Below are 11,802 nucleotides of genomic sequence, written 5' to 3'. Positions count from 1 at the left end.
AGTGTGTGTGCGTTGTGCAAGCGTTTTTTTGGCAACCCGGATTCATACTTACTTACTTACTTTGGCAGTAAACTGGTTCCCAGTCTTAGCGCTACGCGGCGCTCCAGTGCGACCGGAAGCACATGACGGCATTTGTTCCCTATCACAAGTTGCGATTTTTGTGTGACTTAAAAGTCATCAACCGGTAAGTGAACTAATGGAAATGTTTAATCTATCATTAGTCAATCTATTGGCCGTATTAGTCGGCAAACCAGTGGCCCATGTAATTCCAAAAAAATTCTTACCAGTAAAACTATTCAGTTAGCTTTCCAGTGAAAGCATAACAATAGGTATAACTTGGAAGAGATGTCTCAGGAAATGTTGCATAAAATGATATTACCATTTTTGACGTTTCCTGTAACCCCTCAATCTTCTGAGAAGCGGTGCTGTATTCTAATCATTACTATACAAATTCCATGAGTTCAGCATCTGCTCTCTTTCAGCATACATGATAAATGTATTACGGATGTACAGTAGCACCCAGCAGTAGCAATGCTAGAGGTTTTAGAATTCAACCATTTATGCGCCAAGTTACTCCATACTTCCCTGTCTCATTTCTAAATTTTAAAAATTCATGCACTTATTCACTTCTTTTACAATTTTTCAGATGGCATCTAAAATTGTTACTGCCCCTGAGAAGGTTGATAACATCATCAAACAGTGTGAAACACTACAAGACTCCAGCGAGAGAGATTTGTCTACACTACAGGTAAATCTCCAGGATCAAAAAAGTTCTGTAGCCTTGCAGAGATTTCCTGGTGTGAGAAACAACATTAACTTCAAACTAGGGGCCATACTTAATGAACTGAAATTTCTGAAAAAGGAGGTCAACTTCCTCCACGTGGCAAAGCAAAATTTGAAGAAAAAGGTCGAGAAACTGGAATATCACTCCAAAGCAACTGCTGCACATGCAAGTACATCAACAAAGAAACCACCCAGTAGTGCGAGGACTTCCACCCACGATCCAAATGACTCCACTCAATCTTTGTTTAATAATCTTGATGACTGTAATCTTGATGACACTACATTGAGTCAATTCATGGATTCCCAGACCCATTTCCTAGAGGCCGAAGATGACTCCCCGTCTCAGGGCAATGCCTCCTCTCATGACAGCAACAAAGAAGCAGTGGTTGACAGTGCTGAGGACCAAATCCCCGAGGCTGATGCCTTAAAGGCTTTGCCCAACAGTGATACTCAATAGAAAATGCAGACTGTACAAAATGTATTCAGATAACATTCAACACCCAAAGTTATATAAGTTTATAAGTTCTGTTATATAACTTTATATAAGTGTTATATAAGTTCTGTTTATAAGTTTATAAGTTATGTAAGTTTATATAAGTTCTATATAAGTTTTTTGTTGACCTATCAAGAGACAATCCATAAATCTGTTGTTACTGCTGACCCAATAATGTTACTGCTCATCTTGCCAAATCTGTTGTTTCTAACAAATATAAATTCCCCATTTCATTTCTTTGCATTTCCGTTGTTCAGTGATGACGACTATCTAAATGCCCGGTTTCACCCTACCTAAAGCCCTCCTTAATGATACATTGCAGCCCTGCAACTACATATAACAGAAAGATGCCGCCTGCACGCAAAAGAACATCTACTTTGGAAGGTCAACTGAGTCGAAAAAAGAAAAGAGACGATGAAAGACTTCGCCGAGAAATCCGTCGAAATGACCTGGCAAACACAGACAACCAATAGCAACCAGCTGCTGCAACAACTATCCGAGAACACCGACTTACCCCATTAACACAGCACTTAATTGGATGCAGACTACATCCAGAAATTCACACATTCACAATTGGCCCCATGCACATCCTTTGTCAATTTTGCAGTGCCCTACGCTTTCGAAAAGAATCCTTCAACTGTTGCCATAACGGTAAAGTAACACTTCCACCACTACCACCATATCCCTTGCAGCTACGTCAGCTGTTTCAAAATAATGACACCATTTCTCGCAATTTCATGCAGAACATAAGACAATACAACAGTGCTGTTTCATTTGCATCCTTTGGTGGAAGTATTGTGCCACCTCCAGGACATGGTCCATACACGTTTCGCTTACATGCACAAATTTACCACAGAGCTGGATGCCTACATCCACCTACCAACACAGCACCCTCTTACAGCCAGCTTTATATCATGGAAGCCGGTGAGGCCATACAAACAAGGCTGCAACAGTCCCAAAACACTAATTGCCGTGAAGATGTCATGACAATTATCACGAACGTCATTCATCCACTAAATCCCTATGCTGCAGCTTACAAGAACATGGAACAAGTCGAAAGAGAACAAACCGAAATAGCCAGACAGAACAACACCCCAATTCCAACTGTATCCATGAACATCATGCGTGGTCACGACCAACGGCGGTACAACGATCCTGTTAGAATGGATGAAGTAGCAGCAGTATTCGTTTCACCCGATGGCGCACCACCTGCCCAGCGAGACATTCTAATACATCCTAAAGGTCACCCCCCCACAAAACATCTCCTACATGTCATCCAACATCGACCCTATGGTGTATCCAATATTTTTCCCTTCAGGAACCCTGGGATGGCAGTATGATATGCAACACACAACTGAACGGGCAACACCAAAACGATCGAAAGTTACCTGTCTGCAGTTCTACTGCCATCGCTTATCAGCTCGCTCAGCTTTCAATCCTATCTTTTATGGCGGCAAACTTTTTCAACAGTACGTTGTTGATGCATATGTACGTACCGAATCAAGTCGATTTTCTTGGATTCGAAACAACCAGAAGAATCTTCGAGTAGAAATGTACCAAGGTCTTATGGATCACTTGGCTTTGCAAGCAACAGAACACAACCTTACACCAAGAAAATTAGTAATTCTGCCATCATCCTTTCAAGGGTCACCCAGAGCCATGCAGCAGAACTTCCAAGACGCAATGGCGATAGTTTCAAAGCATGGGCGCCCAGACCTGTTCATAACATTTACATGCAATCCGACGTGTAAAGACATTTTAGATTCACTTCTGCCCAACCAAAGACCAGAACACCGACCAGACATTGTCAGCCGTGTCTTTAAACTACACCTGGCAGAACTACTAGATGACATCAGAAACAAGCATGTCCTTGGAGTGCCAATCGCTTACATATACGTCATTGAATTTCAAAAACGTGGCCTTCCCCACTGCCACCTCTTACTTATATTGGCAGAAGGAAGCAAACTGAAAGAACCGGCCGATATTGACAGTGTAATATCAGCCGAAATCCCAGATCAACAAAGCGAACCACACCTGTACAATATCGTCAAGAGCACGATGGTTCATGGACCTTGCGGCTCATTCAACCACGCTTCCCCATACATGGTAGATAACAAGTGTTCAAAGGACTACCCCAAAGCCTTCCAAGATAGCACAGCCCTGGCAGTCAACGGTTACCCACTGTACAGACGTCGAGACAACGGACGAACCATAATCGTTGGGCGACATGAAATAGATAACAGGTGGATAGTGCCTTACAACCCATATCTCACGAAGAAATTCTATGCCCACATCAATGTAGAGGCATGTACGTCAATCAAGTCCGTCAAATATTTATTCAAATACGTGTACAAAGGCCACGACTGCGCAAATGTCAGAATAACTCAGACAGATGAGCTCACACATGACGAAGTCCACACTTTTTTGGATACAAGATATGTCAGTGCACCAGAGGCCTTTTGGAGACTATCCGAATTCCACATGCACCAACAGTCCCACACTGTGTACCGTCTTGCCATCCACCTCCCAAACCAACAGCATGTTTACTTTGAAAAAGGAAACCACGAATCTGCCATGCTTGCAGCATCAGCTCATGACACAATGCTAACGGCTTATTTCACAATAAACTCGCGCAACCCGACGCCTTACCTGTATACACAGCTCCCGAATCACTTCGTTTGGCAAAACCAAACACATCAATGGACACCTAGAAAACAAAGAGGAGACAAGATACTCCCACGTATCTACTCCGTCAGCCCCAAGGACACAGAAAAATACTGCCTACGTATACTTTTGCACCACGTTACAGGTGCAACAAGTTTTGAACACTTGAGGACCATAGACGACCAAGTTCTTCCAACATTCAAGGAAGCATGCATACAACGCCATCTCCTAACTGATGACAAAGAATGGGACTACGCCTTGAAAGAGGCCTCTCGGTTTCAGATGCCCAGTCAACTCCGAGCCCTGTTTGCCACGATATGCATGTACTGTCTGCCTACGCATGCGTCAACACTGTGGGATTCGCATAAAGTGGCGATGACTGAAGATTACACTGACCTTCACCACCTGTCACCCACAGCAGCTGAACAGAAGGCCCTGCTCCATATAGACTCCATATTACGTCAGGCCAGTATGAAATGCTCTGATTTTAACCTACCACTGATGGATACACAAGAAATCATCACAAACGATACCCCACAGTTCAATGTCAGCCCACAACAAGCACAGGAACTAATCGCCAAACTCAATGACGACCAACACAGTTTCGTGCAGGCAGTCATCCAAGACCTACATGACATCCAAACAGCAGCTACCCCTAAATGCAGAGCGTATTTTCTGGATGGGCCAGGGGGCACCGGAAAGACACTGTGCTATAACACCCTCATTTCCTACTGCCATAGCGAGAGACAACTGGTTGCCGCAACTGCATGGACAGGTATTGCAGCTACATTGTTGACAGACGGTCGTACAGTACACAATCTATTCAAATTGCCTGTACCCATCCTAGACACAAGTGTCAGTAATGTCAAGCCAAATTCAAATCATGCCGACTTCCTTCGTTCCGTCACCCTATTTATCATTGATGAAGCTTCGATGATTCCGTCTAATGCTCTGACAGCCATAGATAAAATGCTGAGGGATATAGCTGACATTGACATACCATTTGGTGGGAAAATCTTTGTCCTTGGTGGAGACTTCAGACAAGTACTTCCAGTTATCCCAAAGAAACCACCTGCAGTTGTCATCGAAAACTGCTTAAAACGTTCACCTCTCTGGCCTCATTTGACACTCCACCACCTCACCAAAAACATGAGAGCCCTTCAGAGCGAACAGACCTTTGCCAGCTGGCTCCTGCATCTCGGAAATGGTCAACTCCACGCAGACACTAACATTCAGAATACAATACAAATTCCACCAGAATGCAACATAGTCAGTCAGCACACAAATATTGTCGATCAAATTTTCTCAGACCTTACGCAACCAAGAAATTTAGCCACCACAGTCATTTTGACCCCAACAAATGACTCTTCACTACGGATCAATGACTCTGTCATTGAAAGACTACCCGGTACACCTAAACTCTATACAAGTGCAGATCGTGCCATTTGTGTAGATGAAAAGGAAGCTCAACAGTATCCCCTGGAATTCTTAAATTCCATCACTCCCACCGGCATGCCTCCACACCGCCTGCTACTAAAGCAAGAATCAATTGTCATGCTCTTGAGAAACTTGGATGTCAAAAGAGGATTGTGTAATGGTACCAGACTGTTAGTGCGCCACCTACATAATCATGTCATCGATGCGGAAATTATAACAGGATCCAGTAAGGGTCAATTAGTGCTGATACCACGCATAAAACTAGCACCTTCTGATGCCAACCTACCTTTCATCCTTGAAAGAACACAATTTCCTATACGAGCTAGCTACTGCATGACAATAAACAAAGCACAGGGACAAACTTTCAACAAAGTTGGCATCTTTCTTCCACAGTCAGTGTTTAGTCATGGCCAACTCTATGTTGCCTTCTCAAGAGCACGCCGTTTTCAGGATATCTTTGTCCAGGTCCTCCAGTCGCCAACGCAAGGAGTCTTCAACAACAAAACTGTGACAAACAATATTGTTTACAAGGAAGTCCTATAACATGGTTCGCACAGTCCTTGAATTTGAGGGGAGTCCTTCAAAAGTACTTCAATTTAGTAAATGTTGATTTTGTGCATGAAAAGTGCTTTCAAGAATTTCATGAAAATGTCCTTGAATTTTATGAAAAATGTCCTTGAATTTTTACAAAGAATCCTTGCCTGTAATAAAAAGAAATGTTGTACCATCAATAATGTGCAAACCTCAATAACAATTTTGTTAAATGAGTTTAAAAATCTATAGACACGATAGACAGTTAAATGATGATCACAAATTACAGTCAGTCAGTAAATCAAGGTATGTTGTAGAAGTGACAGTGTTTAGAACGGTTTATTAATGTCATCCAGGTCAGTTTTAGAGGTGACATGCAGTGATTAAGAATGGGGTTATTAAATTAATCCAGGTATGTTTTGTTCTGTGTATGAATTCCGATAAAATGTCGGATAAAATGTCCTTGAATTCCAAATAAAATATCCTTGAAAAGTCCTTGAAAAAATTTCAGTCCTGTATGAACAATGTATAAAGGTATCGTCACTTTCACTTTTCCATTCTATACTTCATACAAACCATCTTCAATAAAACCCCTACGCGCGGAGCGCGGGTATTGCTAGTATGTTATATTATTGAGTTTTTTTTCTATTCAAATTAATCAAAATTGAAAAAATTGATAAAATTAATACTCCTAAAAATTAAGAACTGGTCGACAGATCGCGGTGACAACATTCACCATTAATCATGCCAACAATCTGTATGCTTCATCTTCATTATCTTGATCGTCTAGCAAAGAATGATCTTGCTCTTGTTGCTGAAACTGTGTGGAACTTGAATGATTTATACCTATACCACTAGCCAGCCAAACAAATCAGACTTAATCAGTTAAACTTCCACCGAACAGTATCCTACCGGGTGAAAATAAAAGATTTTACAGAACCACTATACGTGGATCGATCGACACCATTCTAAAAGATAAACAATGCATTTTAATAATTGAGTGGCGTCTACAATGGCAAGTGCTTCATGTGATATTTGCGAAGTAGGGGCGATTAATTCCTATTAGTCCAGGCAATCTAGGTCATGTTTGCAGCCAACCTTAAAAAAAAAGCAACAGAATTTTTTTTTTCACAGGGAATTTCTGTGATGACCAAAGAACACTATCCTAAAAGTCCTAAGAAATCCTCCCACGCAAATTTGCATAATTTGCATAAATCGAAAATGGCCGCCAATTTTCATTATTTTGCAATATCTCTGCTATCCAAAGACATATTTCAGTAATTTAAAGTTCTATTTTAATTATTATTGGCATGGGCAATGCATTTAGCTATATTAGAATGCGAATGGGTCACTCCCTGACATGCAAAAATGCAATATGGCCGCTATAATTACCATAAATCCAAAATGGCGGCCAATTTCCATTATTTTGCAATATTTCTGCTATCCAAGGATATATTTGAGTAAATGAAAGTACTATTATGATGATTGTTGGCATGGAGAATGCATTTACCTATATTCGAATAAAAATGAATCACTCCCTATCATGCGAAAATGCAATATGGCTGCCCTAATTTGCATAAATCCAATATGGCCGCTATAATAATATGTATAAATGTTCATCTTGCATGAGGATTTCTCATTCGGATTGCCAAATGGTTAATTTGTAGACTACAATAACAAATACTATGTACATGCATCTTTATCTCATTATTATCAATTGCCATATATTACGAAATTAGAATTAGAATAATTTTTGTACATTGGCATATTTGTATCAGGAGACTTTAAACTGCAAATTTTTTCAAACATACTCGGCATGGCAAGAACATTATATAACAGTACATTGTTTAGCCTTCAATAGTGATGTCAGGTATTTCCTGGACTATATGGGCGATGCACATCTCCCAATTAATTTGTGAAGGAAAATAAACAGGCTTTCCAATGATACCAATTGCAATGATAATAGTGCAGGAACAAGAGCGATATCATCGATCAAACTTGAGTTTCCGAACTTATTTATAAATATAATTATAAATTTATATATAAATAGTATAGTTTATTTATAGATCTCTATTATGAAGTACAACTGAGAATGCACTTTTGACAACATCAATGCATTTTACAACATTTCATTTCGGACTCACCCTCATATTCAAGTCTAACAATAAGAATTTATTACAGAAATCGATGCTGAGATATCCCCTAAAAACAAACTCAATTTTATGCATTTTCATCACAAAATAAAACTCCTCTGGTGAGATATTGCGTATGCGCTGATCATAGATACTATACCCAGGTTATGTACTAAATGGTATATGCAACGGGGTCTTTACATACAAGGTCTGCTTTGTCTTCATAAAATTCATAAATTTTGCAAAATATTATTATTCTCGGGAGATATTGCGCATGCGCGAGCACCATTTCAGGCTTGCAGTACGGTCTAAATAAAAGTACGTAATATAGCTTGCTGAGGGAGAGGGGTGGGAGACGGAAGGAAGGCCGACAGAAGGTTTCATGTTAACGTCAGAGGTCCATAGTTTCAATACAAGGGAAGGTGAGATGTCTATTTTTAAACCGAGGGTGGGAAGCAGTGGGAAAAACTCTTATACTTATACTGCAATTGAAGCTTGAAACTCTCTACCACAGCAAGTTAGAACAAATTCTGTTTATTCTAGTTTTAATTATAGTGTTAAGAAATATCTGATGGAAAAGATAGAAACATTAGAGGCAGAGGAGTATGATTTTCGCTAAAAGAATTCGGTTACAATTAAGCATAAGAAAAGTTTGTATCGTCTTATGAGAATGTACCATTGTATGACCGGTTAAAACTACAAATTTGTATATTTCAATATTTAGTGCTGATAGAAGTGTTATGGGTTATGGCAGTCAACCAAACAACCAACAGTTAGATTCAAGGCATAGCAAAACAAGGACCACAATGTAAATAAGTGTGCTGCAAGTGTGGCCCTAGGCCACCTCGTCCCCCGCTTGTGACCTTCAGCCCCCGTCAGCTCACTCCGACAATAACCTTTCCGCAACCGAAAATATTTCTTTTTGTTTACGTATTTTAGTAATGCTAAAACAAGTTACTATGGTAGATGCCGATCGTATTAATTACCCATAGGCATAGATATAGCATTAAATAGGGAAAACAAGACAAGCGCCAGTGCAGCACTCGCGGATGTCGATATCTGTCGCCTGCGCTGCGTATAGTTGCCGTACACCAGCCAGTACACAATCTGGCTACGTTAACTAGTGTGTTAGCGCATGCGCAATATCTCACCAGAGGAGTTATATTTTGTGACGAATGTGCATTTAAAATGGTTAGGGGATATCTCAGCATAGATTTCCCCTAATAAACATTTATCAGTAGACATGTGTTTATAATTAGGACAGCGCCCTAGCATGTAGGGTACAAAACACCTACTTTATGCCCTTGCGTCCTTCCCCTTGCCTTCCCTGTCCCTCGCTCAGCCTCCTTCTTCTTCTACCGCCCCAGCTATCTTTCCTGCCGCCTTTCCTCAGTCTTCCATCCCCTCTACCTCTCAGCAAATAATATTATGAAGTTTTCCTCAGACGGCACTGCACGCCTAACACGGTGCGCGCGCATGCGCAATATATCCCGAGAGTAATCGTATTTTGCAAAGATTATGCATTGAAAATAAAGTGGGGTTATCCTAAAATAGATTTATATGATAACGTTCCATCAGTTGACATAATATAAGAAGTAGGAGGAAGACCTTGCATGTACGGTCATCGATGCGCATACCAGCCAGTACACAATCTGGCTACGTTAGTGTGTTAGCGCATGCGCATGCAATATCTCACCAGAGGAGTTATATTTTGGGATGAATATACATTTAAAATGGTTAGGGGATATTTTAGCATAGATTTTCCTAATAAATTTTTATCAGTAGACCTGTGTTTATAATTAGGAGAGCGCCCTATAGCATGTATGGTACAAAACACCTACTTTATGTTCTCGTGTCCTTCCCCTTGCCTCCCCTGTCCTTCGCTCAGCCTCATTCTTTTTCTACCGCCCCCAGCTATCTTCCCTACCGCCTCTCCTCAGTCTCCCATCCCCTCTACCTCTCAGCAAATAATATTATGAAGTTTGCCTAAGACGGCACTGCACGCCTAACACGGTGCGCGCATGCGCAATATCTCCAGAGAGAAATCGTATTTTGCAAAGATTATTGAGATAAAATAAAGAGGAGTTATACTAGCAAAGATTTATATGATAACATTCCATCAGTAGACATCATTTAAGAACTAGAAGGATGACCTTGCATGTAAGGTCCCAGCTGCTTATACCAGCCAGTACACAATCTGGCTACGTTAGTGTCTTAGCGCATGCGCAATATCTCACCAGAGGAGTTATATTTTGTGATGAATATGCATTTAAAATGGTTAGGGGGTATCTCAGCATAGATTTCCATAATAAACCTTTATCAGTAGACCTGTGTTTATAATTAGGAGAGCGCCCTATCATGTAGGGTACAAAACACCTACTTTACGCCCGCGCGTCCTTCCCCTTGCCTCCCCTGTACCGCCCCCAGCTATCTTCCCTGCCGCCTTTCCTCAGTCTCCAATCCCCTCGTTCACCCAGCAAGCTATATTATAATGTTTGCTTCAGACGGCGCTGCACGTCTAACACGGTGCGCGCACATGCGCAATATCTCCCGGGAGAAATCGTATTTTGCAAAGATTATGCATTTAATATGAAGAGGAGTTATCTTAGCATAGATTTACATGATAACATTCCATCAGCAGACATCATTTAATAAATAGGAGAAAGACCTTACATGTAAGGACCCCGCTGCGTATTAGACGTGCAGTACGGTACGGTCAAAGGAAAAGTACGTAAAATAGCTTGCTGAGGAAGAGAGGGGTGGGTAACTGAGGGACGGTGGCAGGGAAGACATTCGAGGGGCGGTGGAAGGAGACGGAGGCTGAGCATGCGACAATGGAGACAAATGAAAGGGCGGGCGGGAATAAAGTAGGAGTTTTGCCCCCTACAGGCTAGGGCGCTCTCCTAACTATAAACACGGGTCTACTAATAAGAATTTATCACAGAAACCTATGTTGAGATAGCCCCTGACTACACTAAATGCGTTTTCATCACAAAATATAACTCCTCTGGTGAGATATTGCGCATGCGCTAAAACAGTAACGTACCCAGGTTATGTACGGACTGGTATATGTGCTGGTCCCAAAAGTGCCGACTTATGCGAGTTTTACTGTATATAGATTTCCTGTTTACTTACGCTGAGAGGGTCTATATATTATATATGTCCTCTAGGGTACTGCCGAAACGTACCCTGGGTACGGTCCGGTATAGTACTATCTAATATGCCGGACCGTACCTGGCCTACTCCAATAACGAGTCTAGGGAGTCGCCTACGCCTACTCCCTAACCCTAATCCTAACCCTAACCATATCAGATAGTTACCAGGGTACGTTCCGGTTTATATGGTTAGGGTTAGGGTTAGAGTTAGAGTTAGAGTTAGGGTTAGGGTTATGGTTAGGGAGTAGGCGTAGGCGACTCCCTAGACTCGTTAGTGGAGTAGCCGAGGTACGGTCCGGCATATTAAGGCCCATTCACATCAGAGCTATACGCTCATCACGATCGCCCCACGCCCCAAAAAATTGCCCGAGCGTGGCAAGGGTGGTTGAGAGCGCGGCCCCAGCCGGGCCCAGCGTCGATACTACGATCTAATTACGTCGATACTACGATCTAAGTGCGTCTTTACCCCGATCTCATTGCGCTCAACAAGCTTTCACCACGCTCAACACCACGCCCGCATCACGCTTGGACTGCGTTCACTGCGTCTTTATTGCGACCAATCAGATCGCATTGCGTTCGAACGACGCTCACCGCGCCTCAACTGCGT

The 11,802-nt window shown here is 41.7% G+C and overlaps 1 protein-coding gene across 1 annotated transcript; it reads left to right on the top strand.

Moving 5' to 3' along the window:
• Positions 1-2,827: 2,827 nt before the first annotated feature.
• Positions 2,828-5,920, top strand: LOC106811370. The gene has a single exon (XM_014814957.1). It carries the CDS (start codon positions 2,828-2,830, stop codon positions 5,918-5,920), a length of 3,093 nt encoding a protein of 1,030 aa, XP_014670443.1.
• The last annotated feature ends 5,882 nt before the right edge of the window (positions 5,921-11,802 follow it).

This window comes from Priapulus caudatus, unplaced genomic scaffold (genome assembly GCF_000485595.1).
Source record: "Priapulus caudatus unplaced genomic scaffold, Priapulus_caudatus-5.0.1 Scaffold532, whole genome shotgun sequence".
In the NCBI taxonomy this organism is placed as follows: Eukaryota; Metazoa; Priapulida; class Priapulimorpha; order Priapulimorphida; family Priapulidae; genus Priapulus; species Priapulus caudatus.
This window is presented reverse-complemented; position numbering and strand designations above follow the sequence as displayed.